General features: G+C 25.3%; 1 protein-coding gene across 1 annotated transcript in view; it reads right to left on the bottom strand.

The window, feature by feature from the left end:
* The window catches only part of LOC117179084 (F-box/WD repeat-containing protein 5), a 53,814-nt gene that overhangs the window by 28,635 nt on the left and 1,964 nt on the right, over positions 1 to 23,215 (bottom strand). The window contains exons 2-4 of the mRNA XM_033370730.1: positions 11,389 to 11,546; positions 7,528 to 7,705; positions 3,106 to 3,298 (exon numbers count right to left, since the gene is read on the bottom strand). Of these exons, the coding sequence (XP_033226621.1) occupies positions 3,106 to 3,298; positions 7,528 to 7,705; positions 11,389 to 11,546 (529 nt within the window). The remainder of the gene's footprint in view (positions 1 to 3,105; positions 3,299 to 7,527; positions 7,706 to 11,388; positions 11,547 to 23,215) is intronic.

Here is a 23,215-nt window from a genome sequence, read left to right as displayed (position 1 = left end):
AAGAGACTTAAGAATTTGGAGGACAAGAGAAGAGTGGATCTAGAACTAATACAGGCGGAACAAGAAATCCAAATCGTAGAACAGGGATGGAGGGAATTGGCAGACGTTTCAGAAAGGCTAACAAGGAAAGTGGAGAGTGTGGTCGAGAAGTCAGTGGGAAGTGATGAAAGAAAAAATAGTGAGGACAATAGTGAAGGAAAAAGTGTAAGTCAGAGGGAAACAAGAGATATATCCGCATAAGTGGGGCAAGAGAAGGGCCCGATTTTCTTCGAGATGGGGAGCTGATTTGGGAAAAGGAAGAAAGGAGGAATAGGAAGAACTGGGTCATAGTGAGAGGCTTCAGGTCTCGAGGAAAACTCCTGGACAAGGAGATCAGCAACACCATCGAAGATATCACAGAAGTAATAATGCTGATACAGAAAATCAAGGGCATTGCAGGAGGAACTTTAATAAAACTTAAGACGTGGGACAACAAGAGGAACCTTATGGCTAATAAGCATAAATTGAGGGGAACCAGGATCAAGGTGGAAGATGATTTTACAGAAAGGGAAAAGCAGATTCAGAATTGGCTCGAAAGTCAGATCAGAGAGGCCAGAGATAGGGGGCTAGAGGCTACCACAAGCTACATGCGATGGAGAATAGAAAATACCGAATTTGTGTGGAATGAAGAAAAGAAGGAGATAGAAACTTGGTTTTTTCGAGGAAGACGAAGGAGCCATTAGAGGAGTTATGTGGAACATTGCAGGAGGAAGGAAGATGAAAGGTGTTCGAGATTTTTTGGAGAAATTCGACATAATAATAATTTTGGAGACATGGATAGAGGCAGGCAAAGAAAAAGATTTCATCGAAGGACTGGACACAGACTACGTGTGGAAGACTAAGGAGGCGGTAAGAATAAAAAAGAAAGGTAGGGCGAAGGGGGGTCAATTAGTAGGCATAAGAAAGAGTATGAGTGAGAAAATTGAAATAAACGAATGAGCATATGGCTTGAATATAAGTGGACATTTTTTAGGAGGTAAAGAGATAAGAAATAATATTGTAACATTATACAACAACGAGGGCTGTGGAAAAATTTGTAATGAATTAAAAAACTTAGTAGGAGACTTACAAGCTAAAGGGGAGCGGGTAATTATAATAGGGGATTGGAACGCAAGAATAGGATCTGAACAAGGAGTAGAAGAATTTGATGTAAACGAACCGGTGAGAAGTTACTGTAAAGAGAGGAGGTCCGAGGATAGTACGGTAAATAGTGAGGGCAAAAAGCTTTTGAAATTCTGTGAAGAACTAGAATTAAGAGTACTAAATGGGAGAGTAAGGCGAGATGAAAAAGGGGAATGGACGCACGTTGGAGAGGACGGAGGTTCAGTAATATACTATATAATAGAAGCGGAAGCAGAAGGAGATGGTAATGTCAAAGAAATGGAGATAATAGTACGTACGGAGTCCGACCATCTACCAATAACGCTTAAAATGAGTGGGGATGTAAGGGAACCTTATAGGGGAGAGAGGAAAGGGAAAAACAAAAGGAGGGAGAATACGGAATTTGTTGAAAAATTAATATGGGAGGACGAAAAGGCGGAAGAGTTTAAAGAACAAATGATAAGTTTATGGGAAGAGAGAAAAGAGCTAGAGGGGGAGGTATGGGAGAGTAGATGGGATAGGTTCAAGGTAAACATTAAGAAAGCATCTGAGATGGTAGGAATGACGAAAAAATACAGAGTTGGGAACAATAATTCAGGCAGGGAAAAAAGGAAGGGAATGGGCCGAAGATGAGATAGGGCAGTTAAAGAAACGGGTTTGGGGGATTTCGAAGAAATTTATAAAGTGGAAAGGGTCTAAAGGAAGAGAGGAATGGCGGAAAGAACGTAAGAACCTAAAGAAGCTTATTGCCAAGAAAAGAAAAGAAGAAAAGGAAAATAAATTGTCAAAAATTAGAGACAGTAGGAATATGGGGCAGTTCTGGAAAGCAATAGGTGAGTTTAGACCGAGAAGGAGAGGGAGGAGAAAGGGAGGGAAAATTGGGAAGAAGAAATGGAAAAAACATTTTCAGCAACTACTAGGAGGGGGCGAGGAAGAGATCGAAGAGGGGAAGGATAAACCGCAAGTGGGAGGAGGAGGGGAGCCAACAAGAACGCAGGAGGGAGAAAGAATGAAGTTGGATAAGGATGAGGAGGAATTAAACGAGGATATCTCCAGGGAGGAATTAGCGAAAGTAATAAAAAATTTGAAAAGGGGAAAGCAGCAGGGGAAGACGGATTGACGGCAGAGTTTATAAAAGGATTACCCGCAGTTTGGTTAATAGAGATTCACGAAATACTGAATGGGTTTTGGAAGGAAGGAAAAGTTGGAAATGGGTGGGGAAAAGCTAGAATATATCCCATACATAAGGGAGGGGAAGAAGAGGATACAGGAAATTACAGAGGAGTTTCTCTATTAGATATAGGATATAAAATATTAACAACCATCATGGATAGAAGATTAAGGACTTGGCTGGAAAAGAAGTGATTAATAAGAGAAAGCCAAGCGGGATTCAGGGAAGGAAGGTCAACGAGAGATCACGTATTCGTGCTAAATTCTATAATCAATAATAAACTTAAGAGAGAAGGAGGAAAGCTGTATGGGATTTTCGTTGACTTTCAGAAAGCTTTCGATACAGTAGACAGAAATATTCTCATAGGAAAACTGAAAAAAATTGGGATTAGAGGCCGAATGTTACGAATGTTAGAGGAGTACGCGAAAACGGTTAATGAGGTAATAACTGGTCAGGGAATAACAGAGAGCTTCTCTACAACAAGAGGGGTTAGACAAGGGTGTCCTCTCAGTACAACCCTATTCAACATTTTTGTGAATGACATCGAAGAGGATTGGGAAAGAAGAAATATAGGAGGGACTGTGAGGGAAATGAGAAAATTTTTGAGTTAAAATTTGCGGATGATTTGGCATTAGTGGCAGACACAGCAGACACAAATAAGGCAAAGTGCGAAATCGCTTTTTCCTCAACTGAATCATTTTGTTTCTATTTTAGCAATTGTTGAATCACTCTGGAGAAAAATGCACTGAAAAAATAACAATCGCCAAAAATTGTATCAAATAAAGAATTTTTACTTGTAAAGTTGACTCATAATAGGCACATGTTCGCTGGCCGATTCTTGGTTCGCCTTATTTAGCCAGAGTACACTTGTGCTGACCAAGTGTGCGAGCCAATAGACATCTCCACTTAAAAGATAACGTTCGCTGTACCAGGTTCCAAATATGTCGTAAGGCTTGTTAACGATCCGACACTGAAGATCAAAGCCAGCTGCAAGGAAATTCAAGTGGAATTTCAAAACCCATTAGCTCTTTCGTAGAACCAATAAAGCGATTAACTTTCTAAGCTCTCGTAAATATAAAAACTTGAAAAATTACGCTACTAGTATAGAACAAGCGTCGAGAAATTAAAAAAAATTAGGCGCTTTTCAATTTTATAACTTTAAATTCAATTTCAGGTCACGGGTCAACTGGAAGACTTTAAAAAAGTCACATAAAATTAACAGAGAGAGTCGCATCAAATTTTTACACAATAAAAACAAAAAAAATTAATTATCAGAGACTAAATAAATAAAATAATAACTTGATTTGTTTAGAAATATAGAGTACATATTTTTTCTTCATTTTAAAATAGTCTTTGCACAATGAAAATATAAGCATTTCCTTTTTTTATATTGTCAGCTTGGATTATTTTAGAATGAGAAAAGTTTACAATTTACATTAATTCTTAATATTTTAAATTGTAAATCACTCAAAAATTATGTCCTTCAATTTCAGATTCTATAATTTGAATATAAAATTCTTAATTTTTTAATTATTCAAATTTTATGGTCCAAAATAATCTCGAAACAGTGGAATATATTATTTTTAATAAAATCAACTAAAAGTAACATATTCATATTTGCCGCAAAATGTAAACATGGATTTTAATTCATAACGTAAAACACAAAAGAGCAAAAAATGACAAATACTTAAATTTTTAATGAAAAATTTAATGCTTAAACTATTAATAGAAAAAAGTAATTTTCAACAAAAAGAAAAACAGACTGTCAACAAATAGTTGAATTTTCAAATTAACTGATGAATTTTTAAATAAAATAATGAATCTTTAGCTGAAATTACCTAATAATTAAATGCCTAAATAATTAAATTTTAAGTTAACTATAGAATATTCAATTGGAATAAGTTAAATTTTCACTTAAAAATTTATATAAAAAAAAAGAATAACATTTTCAAACAAAGTGATGAATATTTAATTGAATTGTTGAGCAAAAAGATCAAATTTCAACTAAAAAAGATCATTTTTTAACCAAACTTGAATAATTATATTTTAGTCAAAAATTAACGTTCAACCAAAGAGATAAATTTGTAACTAAAATGATGGAGCATTCAACTGCAGTAATACTTACATTTTCAGTTAAAAAAAAAATAAATAAATAAAAAAAATTTTTGTAACAAAAGAGTTAACTTTCAACCAAGTAACTTTATTTCCAGCCTAAAAGATCAATTTTCAACTAAAATTATAACAATATTTAAATGGAATACTTGAAAAAATTATGTCTTTCAATTTCAGATTCTATAATTTGAATATAAAATTCTTAATTTTTTAATTATTCAAATTTTATGGTCCAAAATAATCTCGAAACAGGGGAATATATTATTTTTAATAAAATTAATATAGATAAAATACTAAATTCATTATGAAACGCTTTAAATTCTTAAGATTTAAGTCGAAATATATTGCATTTTTAAAACAGTAGTAGAATTTTGAACCAAAATAGACGAGTTTTCAATGCAAAGACGAATTTTCAACTAAATAGTTGCATGTATATATTTATTAAAAGTTAGTTTTTCCCCAAATAGTAGAATATTTAAGCAAAAAGAAGATTTTTTTAAAAGAAAGTTGAATTTTCAACAAAAAAGTTTATTTTGAACCAAGAAAAATGAATTTTCAAACAAAAGAGATTAATTTTTCACACTAAAAGATGAATTTTCAATTCATTAAGGTAGAATTTTGTAGCCAAAAAAAAAATATTCAACAAAACAGTTGACTTTTGAAATAATAATTAAATTTTCAATCAAATGTTCGAAAAAAAAGGAATTTTCAAAAAAATTATTAAGTTTTGGACCGAAGAGATGAATTTTTGACAAAACAATTTAACTTTTAACCGTTTGATTGAAATTTTAACCAAAAATGTGAATTTTCTACCAAGCAGATTAATCTTATTAAAAAAGGCGAATTTTCAACCAAAAAAAATTGTTAACCAAAAATTATCAGGTAAATTTTCTGTTATAAAAATTAATTTTCAACTGAAGAGATGATATTTTAACTAAAATGATTGAATATTAAACTGGGCTACTTACATTTTTATTGAAAAAAAAATCGATTTACGACTGAAAAGAAGGAATTTTCAACAAAATAGTTTTTTATCCAAAAGAAGAATATTCAACAAAACAGTTGACTTTTGAAAAAATAATTAAATTTTCAATCAAATGTTCGAAAAAAAAGAATTTTCAAGAAAATTATTAAATATTGGATCAAAGAGGTAAATTTTATATCAAGCAGATTAATCTTATCAAAAAAGGCGAATTTTCATCTAAAAAAGTTAAATTTGTGACAAAAAATCTAACAAGTAAAATTTCAGTTATAAAAATTAATTTTCAATTTAAGAGATGATTTTTTAACTAAAATGATGGAATATTAAACTGGGCTACTTAAATTTTTATTGAAAAAAGGAATTTTTGAACTAAATATTTCAATTATTAACTGGAATAGTTTTCAATTTTCAGTTTGAAAAAAAATAATTTACAACAAAAAGTAACTACGAATTAAAATAAAATTATTAAATTTTTAACTGAAGAGATGAATTTTTTATTAAAATTGATGAATACTCAACAAACAAAAAATGAATTTGTAGCAAAAGTTTAATTTTTAACCAAATAGATCAATTTTCAAATAAGAAAGATTTTTCAGACAAGAGAGAAAAAAAATGATAAATTTGGAAACAAAAATATAATCGTTTATTTTTCCATAAAATTTCTCTCACATATTCAAATACGTTCTCGAAAAATTCTCTGACAATTCCAGATTTTCCAAGTTTTCCAGGAGAGTATATAAAAAAGGTTACTATGTTTCAAATTTTCTAATTGTACAATTTAATCACTTCAAAAAAAAAAAAAATAATAATAATAATTTGAGAGGCATGGTTTTATTTTTTAAGCAAAATTTTTAATTTCTCATAGATTAATGATTTCTCATTCCTTTGAATTCGTAAACATGGTTTTAAATTCTTTTAAATACTTGTAAATTATTTTAAATTTCTTGAAATCAACTGAATTCCTCCGAATTCTTAGATCTGAATTATCTGAATTCTTTTAATTCTGTAAATTTAAAAAAATCTCTGAATTCCAAGGACTTTAAAAGAATTGAGAGGAATTCAAGAAGTTCTATGAATTCAGAGAATTCACAAGATTTGATGAAATTCGAAGAATTTCAGGAATTTGGAATATTCAAGAAATTCAGGATATTTAAGGATTACAGGGAATTTAGAGAATTCAATGATTTTAGAAAATTTAAGAATTCAGAGAATTTAAAGAATTCAAGAGAATTTAAGGAACTTCATGAATTCTAAATATTCCTGTAATTCATAATATTCCAGGAATGTAGGGAGTTTAGAATATTCTAGGAAATTCAAGGAATTCAGAGAAATAAAGAATTTTAGAGAAATGAAGAAATTTAAAGGTTTCAACAAATTAGGAAATCTGCCAAATTTGCATTGCTCTGAATATAAAACTCTTAGTTAGAAAACAAAAAAATAAATGAAATTTTTTATTTTAAGTTAGAAAGCTGTGAATTTTTAGTTTGAAAGGTTTTAAATTTGATATTTTACCATTTTTTAGCAATTCGAAAAATTGCAAAATACTTAAATTTTCCTCTAAAAATATAAACTTTTCATAAATATCAATGTTTTAAATTCTTAGTAGTAAAATTATTCGAATTTGTAGGACTAAGAATGAAATTTTTTCCATTTTTATAGCCTCCAAAACTTTAAAAGAGTACAATTTTAAGTATTCCTCATTTACAGGTTATTGAAGATCGGAGAATTTGACTTGGAATTTATATCCAATGATTTAAAGCTTTTTATTTAAAATTATTAAATTCCAAACGTTCATTCAATTAATCAAAGACATTAATTTCAGGTCAAAATTAATTATTCAACTAATCATTGGTCTTCTTCTTTTTTAAATCTGAAAGCTGGTCAACATGATAATTTTGTTTAAATTTTACAGTTTTGAAAGATTTAGAAAAGTGGAAATTCCTAAAACTTTTATAATATTTGACATCATTCTGACTTTTTTTATAGAAAATTATTATTATTTCCCTTCACACTTGCCTATTTCTTAACTTTAAATCTTTCAAATAATAAAACAAACAAATAAAAAAAGAGGGAAAAAAAACAATTAATAACGGTATATGTAATAATTTTGTTAAATTCTTACGAGCAACTCTGAAAACAGCAATTTCTCCGGAAGTAGTGTGTGGTGTTCCAAAATGAACTCCAGATACAAGAAGAAGAGTATCGGTAGAATTGAATTGTGAGAACTGAGTGTATCTCCATCTGAAAGTCTTCATGTCATGCTGATATTTAATTGTTACTGGATATTGACTATCCCAAACCTGAAATAAAAATTTAAACAAATCAAAATAATGTTTCTTGTGAATGATTTATTCTGCGGACGATTTCAAATTCCCAGTTATTCCGGAACGAGTTTTTCAATCTTTCCGATCAACTAAAAGTAACATATTCATATTTGCCGCAAAACGTAAACATGGATTTTAATTCATAACGTAAAACACAAAAGAGCAAAAAATGACAAATACTTAAATTTTTAATAAAAAATTTAATGCTTAAACTATTAATAGAAAAAAGTAATTTTCAACAAAAAGAAAAACAGACTGTCAACAAATAGTTGAATTTTCAAATTAACTGATGAATTTTTAAATAAAATAATGAATCTTTAGCTGAAATTACCTAATAATTAAATGCCTAAATAATTAAATTTTAAGTTAACTATAGAATATTCAATTGGAATAAGTTAAATTTTCACTTAAAAATTTATATAAAAAAAAAGAATAACATTTTCAAACAAAGTGATGAATATTTAATTGAATTGTTGAGCAAAAAGATCAATTTTCAACTAAAAAATATCATTTTTTAACCAAACTTGAATAATTATCTTTTAGTCAAAAATTAACGTTCAACCAAAGAGATAAATTTGTAACTAAAATGATGGAGTATTCAACTGCAGTAATACTTACATTTTCAGTTAAAAATAAAATACATAAATAAAAAAAAAATTTTGTAACAAAAGAGTTAACTTTCAACCAAGTAACTTTATTTCCAGCCTAAAAGATCAATTTTCAACTAAAATTATAACAATATTTAAATGGAATACTTGAATTTCTATATGAAAAGAATCAGTTTTAAACAAGAAATAATAATTTCAACGAAATAATTGGATTTTCAATTAAAAAAGGCAAATTCTCGTCAAAATTGTAGAATTTTGAACCAGAAAAGATCAAGTTCCAACCAAAAATGGAATAGTTAAATTTTTAATTGAAGAAAATAAGGTTCAACCAAACTGACGTAATTTCTGTAAAACTGAAATGAATTTAGAGGAATTTAAGGTAAATAAGAAGAATTCGATGAAAATCATAAAAATTCAAGGTTAATCAAAAATAAAATTCAAATAAATTAAAAACAACTTAAAAATATGAATAAAATTCTATGAATTCAGTAACTTTGAAAATTTAGAATTAAAAAGAAATAATTCCAAACGAATTCAGATGAATTGGAATATTTTTAAATCGAAGATTGAGTTAATTTAGAGGAAATTAAAGAAAACGAGAAGAATTCGATGAAATTCATAAAAAAGCTGAATTTAACAAAACAATCAAGTGAATTCAAAACTATTCAAAGCTATGAAAAAGTGTACTGAAATTAATGTAGAAAAATTAAAATGAATCTGAAAGAATTTAAAGTGAGTTTCAAAGACTTCAAGATGGATTAAACATATTTTTGAAAAATCATTGAATTCAGTAAAATTGAGTGAATGTAGAAGAATTAAAAAAAAATGCAAAAGAGTTCAGGATAAATGAATAAGAATTCAGAGCGAATTTCTAATGAATTTCTAAAAAATATTAGAAAATCTTTGAAATCCTACGAAATTCCTCACTTCTTGGGAATAAATTATTTGAAATTCATTAAAATATTATAATAATATTATAAAATAATATTATAAAATCCTGCAAAGTCTACAAAATCGTTCCACATCTTACGAAATCCTTCAAAAATTCTTTATCCTAAAATATTTCAGATCCTTTTTAAAATACCATTAATTTACTGAAATCAATTAAAAATCACTTGTTGTTGTTTTTTTTTTTTAAGACAACCAAATATTTCAAATCCTTTGGTCATTTTATTAATTTATTCTCAGGATCAATTAAATAAAAGCATTAAAATTTGTTTAAATCCACTGAATTCAGTAGAATTTTGAAGAATTCAAGTGAACTGAAAAAATTCAAAAGAATTTAAAAGTATTCAGGATAAATGATTAAAAAATCAGGATGATTTCCAAAAAACAATTTCAAATCTCTCCAAATCTTTGCTAACCAACAAAATACGTAAATTCACTTCAATAAATTCTTTAAAATAAAATAAAATATTATTAAATATAGAAAATTCTTTATCCCAAAATATTTCAAACGCCTTAAAATTCTGTCAAATTAATTCAATGAATTTAAAGTTCCTTGGAATCTTGTAAAATTCTCTAAAATTAGAAAGAAAATCCATTAAATTCACTGGGATTTAAAATAATTTAAAATAATTTAAGTGAATTAAATAAAATTCAAAAGAACTTAAAAGAACTCAGGATAAATTAATAAGAATTCAACAAGGTGATTTCCAAATCTCTTTGAATCCTAAAAACACTGCAAAATAGCGGACTCCTCGTAAAAAAATTCCTTAGAATCCACGTAAGTATCATAAAATCGCGCAAATTCTATGATATTTTCTGAAATATTGGAAAATGTATTAAAATACATTATTGAGAGCTTTAAAATCCCTTAAAATTATTGAAATTCTCGAAAATCCAATATTAAAAAAAGTTGTTTTATGGGATTAAAATATTTTAAATCTATTCAAAACCTCTTAAATTGCTAAAAAGTTTTTTTGCTGGCTAGGATAAAATTTTTTTAAAATCATTCAAAATGTAAAAAAATCGACTTAAAATCTTCCAAATTTTCCCAGAATTAAAAAAAAATTTGTTTATTCACTTGAAACATTTCAAAACATTGTTAAACCTTCTAGACTTTTGCTTAAAAAGTTTTTAAACAAATCTGCATTTTTTTACATCGCTTATAGTTAAAAATTCGTTTTCAATCTTCTAAATATTTTTTGAATTTACTCAATTTTATTATTTTTTGTATTTTTTAATCTCACCAAATTGAAACATTTTTCTTTCAAATCTTCTATTCTTTTCCAAAATTTAAAGAAATCTATTGAAGTGTTTTTAAATATTTTTAAATTTTCTTTTCAAGTTCATTCTTCAAAATAAAAAATCATAAAAAATTTTCCCATAAAAACTTAAGAAAATGATATTTTTTATCTTTTTAAACATTGTAAATCTTCTAATATTTTAAAATTATTCAAATTCTTCGTGAATTTTTTTTTTAAATTCTGCACAATTAGAAAAATTGTCTTAAAGTCTTTCAGTTTCTTTTTTGACAATTTTATACTTTTTTGAAATTTTTTCAAATTATTTTAAATATTCTCTTAAAATTAGTTTTTTAAAAATAAAAAATCATCTTAATTTTTCCTGGGAACCGAAAGAATTTGTTTCATGTTCTTAAAATCTTAAAAGATTTCTAAAAATATCTTTATAAAATGTCAGAAGAATTTTTTTTCTTCATTTATTTGACGCCTTTCGAAATTGAGTTCAGATGCAATTTTTTTCCAATGCTGAAAAATTAAAGGAATTGTGTTAGTCTTCAACATTCTTTTTCCAAAAAAAAAATGTTGAAATATTCAAGACTTAAAATTATTCTTTTAAAATTAAGTCTAAGCAATAAAAAATGTTTTAGAAATCTTTAAATAAATACAATCAAAATGTTTCAAAATTATTTGAAAGCTTCTAAAACGTCCTCAAATCATATAAGATTTCCTGTAAAATCTATTTAAAAAATGTATCCGGTAACTTTTTCGATCAATAAAACCGAGTTTTTTTCTCTAGAGAAAGCATAGCGCGCACAATGTTCTAGTATTATTATACTTTAGATTAATTATTAAAAAAGTAGCTTACGATTATGTAACCATCTTTCGAACACGTTGCAAATAATTTTCCATTGTGAGAAAAGCTGACGTGTAGAACTTGATGGGCATGATCTTTAAGCACTTCCGTTTCCAGTAAAGGTGTGTGGTAAGTTAGACGTTTAAATTCTCCAAGCCATGAATTTTTTCCTAGAAAAGTTAGTAAAAAGGGTTAACAATTTTTTTTTTTATGATTCTAATCAAATAAAAAAATTTGAAAAGTTTACAGTAGGGTGGTTAGAAAAACATAAACTTTTTGATAAAATTAGGGTGCACCTTGATTTTGGTCTAAATCATGAAAAAAGATTACTGTAAAAGTTTAAAGGAATTCGATTTGCTCTGTAATTTGAGAAAATTAGAAAATGAAACTCTTGAATTTTGAATTTTAAGTCAGAAATTTTTTATTCAAATGTTCAATAATTTAGACTATAAAATTGAAGCTTTTAATACTTTTTAGGTACAAGATTTTTAATTAAATGCTGTTAAGCTGTAAAATTTTAAACCCCTATAAATTGATCCTAAGGTTTTTAGTTAAAAAATATAAACCCACGCTATCATTTTCACGGATCTAAATTGTAGAATAATTCAATAAATTTTCAAATGTTCAAAATTATATAATTTTAACCAATTTTTAATTAGAAACATTAAAAATTAAACGATTAAAATTTTTGTTAACTAAACATTTTTTTAATTAAAAGTTAAATTATTTTAAATGTAAATTATTTCAAATTAATAGTTGTTCAATTGTTATTTCTATATCAAAATTCAACCTTTTCCCTCACAAATTAAACATTTTTTAAATGGAACTATTAAAATTATAACGTTCAAAGTATGAATTTGGCAGAACGACTGAGAACTCCGGAAAAATTATTTTGCCGAAATTCTAAAATATACTAATTATAAAATTCAAAAAATCTAAATTAAAAATTAGTTTAATAATTAACAATGAATAAATAATCAAAAAATTAATAAAATAACAAATATTTTCATCAAAAAGAAGTATTTCAGTTATTATTTTATTATTAAACAATTACTTAATTGATTCGGGAATATGTTAATTTGTCAATTTCTCTATGTGTATAATAACATACACACATTTTTTTTGAAAATAAATTCTTATTATAACTGAAAATTTAACTAATCTATTTTTGGTTGAAAAATAATCTCTTTAGTAGAAAATGCAACAGTTTCCTTGGAAATTCATTTGTTTTGGTTGAGGGATTAAATTTTCTTTTTAAATTCGTCGTTTTGGTAGAATTAAACTAGTTTTTATTTCATATTTTTTGTAATTTGATTTAAAATTCAACTTCTTTGTTGAAAGTAAAACTACTTTACTAAAAATTCTTTTTTGGTTGAAGATTCAATACTTTAATTAAAAATTTATCTCCCCTTGAAAATTTAACTATTTTTTTTCGAAAATTGTGTTCTTGATCGTTCGAAATCAGCTTTTTTATCTGAAAATTTAACTAATTTTTGTTGTTGTTGAAAACTCATCTTTTTAGTTGAAAATGTCATAATTTGCTCATGTTGAACACTGCATTATTTTGTAAAAAAGTCGTCGTTTTGGTAAAAATCAACTGACTTTTATTTACAATTTTAAAAAATTTAGTTCAAAATTAAACTAATTTGTTAAAAAATGTTTATTTTTTTGTGTGTACAAAACATTTTTTTAACTAAAAATTGTACTATTCCATTTTTTGTTGAGAAGTAATCCTTTTTAGTTGCCTTTTAAACTTTAGATTCAAAATTCATTAATTATTTTGAAAATTCTTTATATCAATTCAGTAAAAAATTGAACTCTGGTTGAAAATTTAACTATTTTGTTGAAAACTGGTTGTTTTTTTGTATGTTCAAAATCAGCTTTTTTGACTGAAAATTTAACTAATTCATTTTTTTTTGCTTTTAAACAATTTGGTTGGAAATTTATTTATTTTGTTGAAAATTCATTACCTTCTGGCTTGGTAATTAATTGTTTTAACTGCAAATTTAATTATTCCATTTTTTGTTGAAAATGTATACTTTTTAGTTAAAAATTTGACTATTTGGTTTCAAAATTCAACTATTTTAGTAGAAATTTAATTTCTTTTTGCTTAAAGATTATTTGTTTTTTGTTGATGATTCAACTATTTCGTTGCAAATTCGTCTTTTATTAGAAATGAACTGTTTTTAATTGACAATGTTTCTTATTTGCAGTATCAACTATTAAATTTTTCATAGAGAATTCATCTGTTTCGGTTGAAAATTTAATTATTTAACTATTTAACGATTCAATTTTTAGTCTTAAAATTTATAAAATGTTTAATTTTCAACATATTCAGAACTATCCTTTTAATTTAATTATCGTTCAAGTTTTAATATACTGTTTAATTTAAAAAATCAATAATTCATTCATATTGACAGTTGATATTACAAAATTATTACAAAATTTAAATTTAAAAGTAAATTTACATTTTTCTAACTTAATATTTTTTAAGTAATAAAGAGGAACTTATTTTTAATTACTATTACATGCTTGGTTAAAGATTCATCTTTTTTGCTTAAGAGTTTTATTATTTGGTTCCGAATTAAATTATTTTATTAAAAAGTCAGACTTCTTGGTTTGGAATTAAACCATTCTGTTAAAAATTCGTCTTTTGGCATGAAAATTCAACAATTTATTTGATTTTTTTTTCATGATTGAAAATGCATATCTTTCTGTGGAAATTTCAAATTTTTTTAAATTAGAAATTCACGTATTTTGTTGAAAGATGGTATTTTTGGATAAAAAATGTATCTTCTTGGTTGAAAATGATCGTTTTTGGTCAAATATCATCTATTAAATTGAAAATTAATATTTTTATTAGAAAATCGAGTTTATTTGGTTAAAAATGCAACTGTTTGATTAAAAATTAATATTTTTGGTAGAAGACTTAAATATTTTGTTGAAAAATGAATTTTGTTAGTCCTTTGTTGAATGTTGAACTATTTTCTTCATATTTTATTTTTTTTGGTTGAAGATTACTAACTTTAGATGCAAATTAATTTGTTAAACTTAAAATTCAACTATTTTATTGAAAATCCATCTGATTGATTGAAAACAATCTTTTTTGCTAAAATTCATATTCTCGAATTCAAGATTCAACTATTATGTAGAAAAATCGTATGTTCGGCTCGAAAATACAAAAATTTGGTAGAAAAATTAACTATTTGACTGATGAGTTACGTTTCTTGTTGACAGTTATTTTTTTTTTGCAGAAAATCGTTTCTTTTCTAGATAAAAATGTAACTGTTTCGTGGAAAATTGGTTCTTTGTTTATTAATATAACTGTTTTGTTTTAAATTAAATTTTTTTGAAATATCAACACTTACATTTTTTGTTTGTTGAAAATGCAGCTTTTTAGGTTGAAAATTCCACTCCTTGTTTGCTACTAGAGTTTTTTTTAAATTTGATTTTTATGGTTAAAGATTCATAATTTTAGTTGAAATCTTTTCAAAAAATAATTGTTTAAACTTAAACTTTAAAGGTTTTGTTAAAAAATCATTCTCGGGTTAAATATTTAACTATTTTATATAAAACTCATATTTTCGGTTAGAAAATTCAACAATTTGGTAGAAAATTTAACTACTATTTGGTTGATAAGTAATTTTTTTTGCTGGAAATTCAAGTATTTTGTTGAAAATTGGTTCTTTGTTGGTTAAATCTAATTGTTTTATTTTAAATTAATTGTTTTGATGTTAAAATACCAACTATTAGATTTTTCCTTGAAATTTTAGTTTTTTAGATTGAAAATTTCACTCGCTGATTGAAAGTTGAAGTGTTTTCTTAAAAATTGATTTCTTGTATTAAGGATTCATAATTTTAGTTGAAAATCAGTTACTTTTTCTTTAAAATTCATTTTTTAACTGAAGATTCAACTGATTGGTTGAAGATTAAATTTTTGTCGAAAATTCATTAGCTCGGGTTAAAAATTCAACTGTTTTATAAAAAAAAATATATTTTATATATAAAGTTAATTCTCTTGAATAAAAAATTAAGTACTTCATTTTTGGTAAAAAAATTATATTTTTTAATTTATAAATTAAACTATTTAGTTCACATTTTTTAACGGTAAAAAATCTAAACTAAAAATTAATCAATTTAAATTTGGACTAGCATCAGTTCCGTTGTATTATTGAGAATTCACCTTTTTTGGTAGAAAATAAATATTTTTTGAAAATTCATCTCGAATTTGATCTAAAATGATGTATTATGGCAAAATTTTGCTTTGAAATCTTTTACATTTTTTCTTCTTCAAAATTTTAAGAAATAATTAGGATTTTTTTGTATTCTTTTTCAATTTTCTCTTAGGATTCATTTGAAAAAAACATTTGAAACTTTTCGATGAACCTGAAGAATATTTTTTTTTCATTCATTTGACGCCCTTCAAAATTGAGTTTAAATGCAATTTCTTTAAATCCTGAAAAATGAAATCATGCCGAATTCGAGTGGAGCTCATTTATGGCTTTTAGCATTTATTTAATCTTCAAACAGTTTAATTATTAAAACAATTTTCATAAATGGCTCCTCTTTAAAGAATAAGTTTAATTTATTATGTTGCGTTGTAAATTTACAAGAACTATTAATTATTTAAACAATTTTTAATTAAAAATTAGGAGTTTAACTTTTTTCTACGGGAGAATTTGTTGACGAAGTCAACTAACTCTTTTCTATGTTGCTATACAAAAGAACTGATAATTATTTAAACAATTTTAAATAAAAAATTAAGAGTTTGTCCTTTATCCTACGAATCAATTTGTGCTCGAACTAAACTAAGAATATCTATCCGATGACTTTTTTCTATGCTGCTTTGTAAATTCACAAGAACTATTAATTATTTAAACAATTTTAATTCAAAAATTAAGAGTTTGCCCTTTTCTCCACGAGTCAATTTGTTTATGGAGTCAACTAAGAAAGTCTATCCGATAACTTTTTTCTATATTGCTTTGCAAATTTACAAAAACTTTTAATTACTTAAACAATTTTAATTAAAAAATTAAGAGTTTGGCCTTTTTTCTACAGGTAAATTTGTTTACGGAGTCGACTAAGAATGTATAACCGGTGACTCTTTTCTAGGCTGCTCTGTAAATTTACAAGAACTATTAATTATTTAAACAATTTTAATAACAAGATTAAGAGTTTTTGAACTTTTTTCTACAAGTAAATTTGTTTACAGAGTTAAATTAGAATGTCTATTTTTTATTCATTTGCATTTTTTATTTCTTTTATTTTTGCTTTCCGAATTTACAAACACTATTAATTATTTAAACAATTTTACTTACAAAATTTAAAGTTTGGCTTTTATTCCAGGAATCAATTTGTTTTCGAACTAAACTAATAATGTCTATCCGATGACTTTTTTTCTATGTTGCTTTGTAAATTCGCAAGATCTATTCATTATTCAAACAATTTTAAATAAAAAATTAAGAGTTTGTCCTTTTTTCTACAAGTCAATTTGTTTACGGAGTCGACTAAGAATGTCTATCAGGTGACTCTTTTCTATATTGCTTTGCAAATTTACAAGAACTATTAGTTATTTAAACAATTTTATATAAAAAATTAAGAGTTTGACGTTTATCCTACGAGTTAATTTGCTTTCAGAATCACCTAAGAATGTCCATTCGATGACTCTTTTCTATGTTGCTTTGTAAATTTACAAGAACTATTAATTATTGAAAGAATTTCAATTAAAAAATTCAGAGTTTGCTTTTCTTTCTACGAGTAGGCTTCACTTTTTACCACAATTATCTAAAAATATCTTTTCGATGATTTTTTTCTCTGATGCTTTGAAAATCTACAACTATTAATTATTTATGAAATGTTGATCAACATATTTATAGCTTGGCTATTTTTCAAGGAAGAGGCATAATTTATTTACGGAAGAACTAAGAATGTCTTTCGATGATCCTTTTCCACGTTACTTTGTAAATTTATAATAATTATTAATCATTCAAAAAATTTTCATAAACATATTGATAGTTGGGTATTATCCAAATTTGTTTACGAAGTTAACTAAGATTGTCTTTGCGATGCCTCTTTTCTAGGTTATTTGTTAAATTTACCAGAATTATTAATTATTAATTATTGAAAGAAGTTTCATAAAACGTTTAGAATTTGGCTATTTTATAACGAATAGGGTCATTTTTTTACTAAGGTTTAGTTACAATGCAGCTACATACGAGTTTGCTCGAAGTATATGGTACCCACGCGAAGTCGTGTATAAATAGAAGTTATTAAAGTAAAAATCATTATCGTGGTATTTTCTTGAACTTAATTTCCAAATAGAATAATTACAATGAAAGTAGGGGGTCGCGCGCATAGCGCGCGTAAGAGCTTCTAGTTTTGGTTGAAAATAAGATTTTTTCTTTCCTAAAAATTCATTCTTTAACTAAAAATTCAACAGACTGGTTGAAAATAAACTTTTGGTTCAAAATTCATACGCTCGGGTTAAAAATTCAACTGTTTTATTTAAAAAATGTAATTTTTATATAAATTTAATTCTTTTGAATGAAAAATTAACAACTCCATTTTTGGTCAAAAAAACTATATTTTTTAATTTGCAAATTCAACTATTTAGTCAAATTTTTTTTAAAACGGTAAAAAATCTAAAATAAAAATTAATCAATTTAAATTTGGACTAGCATCAGTTCCATTGTTCAAACTATTTAGTTTAAAATTTATATAGTTTGTTGAGAAGTCGCCTTTTTGGTAGAAAATAAATTTTCTGTGTTGAAAATTCAACTATTGAATTAAAAATTGACGTATTTTGTTGAGAATTCACCTTTGTTGGTAAAAAATAAATATTTTTTTAAAATTCATCTTCTAGCTTGAATACTTAAATATTTTGTTGAAAATTCAACTTTTTTTTAGAAAACATATATTTTTGGTTAATAACTTAACTGTCTGGTTGACCATTAATCTGTTTTGATTAAAGATTCAACTATTTTGATGAAAATTCCTATTTTTTGTATTATATTTCTATTTATTGTAATTAATTATTTTGAGATATAAGTAAAAAGTAAGTGGGTGGAAGAAATGATTAGAAACCGTAATAATTGCTTCCTGAATAAAATTGACACTGATTGAAAAATAATGATAGGATGGAAATAGAACAATGAAACGGAAAAATTAAAATTATAATACTAGCGTGTAATGTTGCCAGTGACTAATTTCGTTAATAACTACCATATAATTACTTTTATTACCAGAGGTTAAATATATCGGTGATTAAACTACTATGTACCGGCAAATCGCTACAATCGCTACACTCCACCTATGCTAAATTCAATAAGTTTGACATTGAGTTTAGATTGCATAAGTGAACGGTCTGATTTATGAATTATTGTTATTTTATGCGGTTTACCCAAGAGTAATAGTTTATTAATTAATATATCCTATCCAAATTGTATTATTTCCAATTATTACGTACTGATCAACATTTTTGATTTTCCTGGTTCTCTGGATATTATTTCAAGGTGTTTTTACCGAATTTTGAAAAACAGACACATTTATCAATTCTTAAAATTTCTAGTTTGTTTCAATAATAGTAATCAACAATCAGAAAAATTACAATACACAATTATTAAATAATTATGAAAACCTAATCTATAAACAATATATCGGATTCATTACAAACTAAAGAGGTTCTACACTTTAAAATGCAGCATTTATACTGCTGTAGTTAACCAAAAAAATCGAAAATTATATTTTTAAGGGGAAAAGTTCTCCTGGGCTTAAAAATGCGTTAGCCCGCACATTTCAGAAATAAAAAATAGCGTAAATAGTATCACAAATTTCGAAAATAGTGCCGAAATAGGGTCATAAAAATGGTCAAATATTAAATTTATGTGTAGTTCGAATTTAAAAGGTGTCGGATTGAAAATGAACACGAATGTTTATTTAAGATCTTATCATTTAGTCTATAAGTGATAAAAATCGTTGAAAGTTTATTCTTTTTGGTAGAAAATCATACTATTAAATTTAGAGTTAATAATTCATTAGGTTTTGTTAAAAATATCATTTTTTGGTTTGTAACTGAATTATTTTGTTGAAAATTTAACAATTTTCTTTTAAGTTGTTGAAAATTCGTCTTTTTGGCTTGAAACTTGAACAACATGATTGTTCTTTCTTAAATAACTATTTTTTGTTGTCGGCAATTTAACTTTAATTCATCTCCTTCTGTAGAAATTCTACCTTTTTTGATGAAAAATGCAACCATCTGGCTGAAAATGATTCTTTTCGGTTAAAAATTAACTTTCTTATAGAAAATGCAAACTGGTTTGTAGAAAATTCAATAATTTAGTAGAAAATTTAAATATTTAAGCAAAAATGTATGTATTTGTTGAAAATTCGTATTTTTCGGTAGAAAATTAATTTTTTTAGTTAAAAATTCAACTATTAATTAATTAATATTATTTAATTTAAGTGTAATATGTTGTTGAAATATCAACTATAACATTTTTTTAAATACATCTTTTTGGGTTTAAAATTCGTCTTTTCTAGTAGAAAATTGTCTTGGTTGAATTTTTGACCAAAAAATATGACTTTTAAAAAAAATACAAGAAACAACGAGTTTTCAATAAAATAGTCAGATTCTCACCCAAAAAGTACAATTTTTAAACAAGAAAGAGGAATTTTCAAACAAAAAAATAAATAAATTTTCAAACAAATTGTTAAATTTTCAACCAGAGATAAATTTTTAACAAAAAGTTGTAAATCTGCAACCAAATAAATGAATTTTTCACAAAATAGTTCACTTTTAACCAAATAAGAATTCTACAAAAAGAAAGACGAATCTTCAAAAACATTTCAGCAGGAAAGAAAAAATATTACCGAAATTGTTAAACTTTAAAGCCAAAAGATAGAATTTCTTTAAAACAATAGAATTTTAAACCAAAAAATATGAATTTAAAAAAAAAAGTTCATTCTTAATTAAACAGATACATTTTTAACAGAAAAGAGGAAATTGCCACCAATAAGATTAGTTTTCTACCAAAAAAGATGAATTTTTAATCCAAGAAAATCAATTTTCAACCACACAATAAAAGTAACATTTTTGTAAAAAAAATTTTGAACTAAATAGAGAAAAATAATTTTCAACAAAACAGTTAAATTTTTCACCTATAAGATGCACCTACACAAATAAATAAATCTTTAACAGTGTTTCAAATTTTACCTAGGAATTTGAATTTTCAATTAGAAAAAAAAATCAGTCAAAACAATTAATTTAAAAAATAAATAAAGGTTTCAACAAAGTAGTTATACTTTCCATCAAACAGATGATTTTGCAACTAAAATGATGAATCTACAACTGCAATAGTTAAATGGTCAGTTAAAAAAAATTTCAACCAAAAAAAAAGTATTTAACTTCAAAAAGACGAATTTTTAACTAAATCCATGAATCTTAAAAAAAATGAAAAAAAAAAACGGAATTTTAAAAGAAAAAAGTCCAAATCAATAAAGGGAGAATTTTTTTCGGTCAAGAGAGTAAAAAAAATCCAACCAGCTAGACGAATTTTGTACAAAATAGTTGAAAATTCAACCAAAAAGAAAGAGTTTTCAAAGAAATGATTTAATTGAAAAAAAAACAACAACAAGATAAATTTCGTAGCAAACAATAGGAATTTTCAATAAAATAAATGAATTATAAAGTGAATAGTTTAATTTTGGCAAAGAAATGAAACTAAAAAAATGAATTTCTAACAAAGTAGTTCTACTTTCAACCAAGTAGCTGAAGTTTCAACCAAAAGAGATTAATTAATTAACAAAATAGTTGAATTTTAACCAAAAAAGATTTTGCGGTCCAGAACGTAAAAAAATGCAACCAAAACCGATAACTTTAACAGAATGGTTTAATTTTTATCAAAATCATTATATTTTGAAGCAACTAATAAAATATTAAACCAAAAAGATGAATTTCCTATCAAAACATAAGATTTTTCAACCAAAAACGGAATAGTTATATTTTATGTTAAGAAAAATAATTTTCAAGAAAATAGTTAAATTTTCAAGCAAAGCGACGAATTTTTAAAAAGTAATTTTTTGTATAAAAGTAGTTTAATTTTCAGCCAAGTAAATAAGCAATAAAAAAGGCGATTTTTCAAACAAATACGTAGCTGAATTGTCAACCAAAAGAGGCTATTTCTCAACCAGATACATTTTTAACCAAAAAAGATTGATTTTTTACAAAAATAGATAAAATTTCAAAGCAAAAAAACTATTTTTTAACAAAATAGTTGAACTTTAAACCAAAAAAGATTTTTCGGACAAGAAAGTAAAAAAAAATCCAATAAAATTTGTGAAATTTGAAGCTAAATAAACCAAATTTCTACAAAAAAGTTTAATTTTCAACCAAATCAGATGAATTAATGTTGTACTAGAAAATAAGAATTTTCAACTACATACATGAATGTTCAACGAAAAACGGAAGTTATACTTTAAGTTCAAAAAACGAATTTTCAAAAAAGTCGTGAAAATTTCAAGCGAAGATAAAACTTAAAAAAATAATGAATTTTTCAACATAGTTCCACTTTCAACAAATCGATGAACTTTTAATCAAAAGAAATGAATTCTCAATGAAAAATCTAATATTTGATATTTGAACCAAAAAAATTTAATTGTAAGTAAAAAAAATAGTTGAATTCAACTGGAAAAATACGAACCGTTTATTTTTTAAACAAACATACCCAGTTTTAACTAAAAAATATTCATTTTCTCTTCAAAAAGGTAAATTTTCAAAGCAATAAACGAATTTTCAACCAAATCCGTGTTTTCTCAACCAAAAAAGATTTGTCAATCAATATAAAAAATTTGATCCAAAATGGTTCATTTTTTATTCAAAAAGTCGAATTTTCTAAAAACAATTGAATTTTAAATTCTAAAATATGAATTTTTACAAAAAACTTAATTTTCTTTTAAAATAGATGAATTTGAACCAAAAAGATGGCCTTTTTATCAACTTTGCTCAATACTCAAGAAAATAATAAAATGTTCAGCCAAATAGATCAATTTTGTACCAAAAACTAAGGATTTCCAACAAAATACATGAATTATCATTATTTTTGGGTTTAAAATTCGTTTTTTCTTGTAGAAAATTAATTTTCTTGGTTGAATTTTTTGCCAAAACATATGAATTAAAAAAAAACAAGAAACAACGAATTTTCAATTAAATAGTCAAATTCTCAACCGAAAAGTCAAATTTTCAAGAAAAAAAAAAGAACAAAGAATTTTCAACCAAATTTTTGGATTTTTAACCAATGAGATAAAAGATTAATTTTTAACAAAAAAAGAATTTTCTAAAAACAATTGAACTTTCAATCCTGAAATATTAAGTTTTCCAAAAAAGTTCATTTTCTTTTAAAATAGAAGAATTGGAACCAAAAAGATGGCCTTTTTATCAACATTGCTTAATACTCAAGAAAATAATAAAATGTTCAGCCAAATAGATCAATTCTGTACCAAAAACTAAGGATTTCCAACAAAATACATGAATTATCATTATTTTTGGGTTTAAAATTCGTTTTTTCTAGTAGAAAAAGTAATTTTCTTGGTTGAATTTTTTGCCAAAACATATGAGTCAAAAAAAAAAAAAACAAGAAACAACGAATTTTCAATAAAATAGTCAAATCCTCAACCGAAAAGTCAAATTTTCAAGAAAAAAAAAGAACAAAGAATTTTCAACCAAATTTTTGGGTTTTTAACTAATGAGATAAAAGATTAATTTTTAACAAGAAAATAATTTTCTAAAAACAATTGAACTTTCAATCCTAAAATATTAAGTTTTCCAAAAAAGTTCATTTTCTTT

The sequence above is a fragment of the Belonocnema kinseyi genome, chromosome 8 (genome assembly GCF_010883055.1).
Source record: "Belonocnema kinseyi isolate 2016_QV_RU_SX_M_011 chromosome 8, B_treatae_v1, whole genome shotgun sequence".
NCBI classification, from domain to species: Eukaryota; Metazoa; Arthropoda; class Insecta; order Hymenoptera; family Cynipidae; genus Belonocnema; species Belonocnema kinseyi.
The sequence above is the reverse complement of the archived record's forward strand: the minus strand, read 5'-3'. Positions and strand labels throughout refer to the sequence as shown.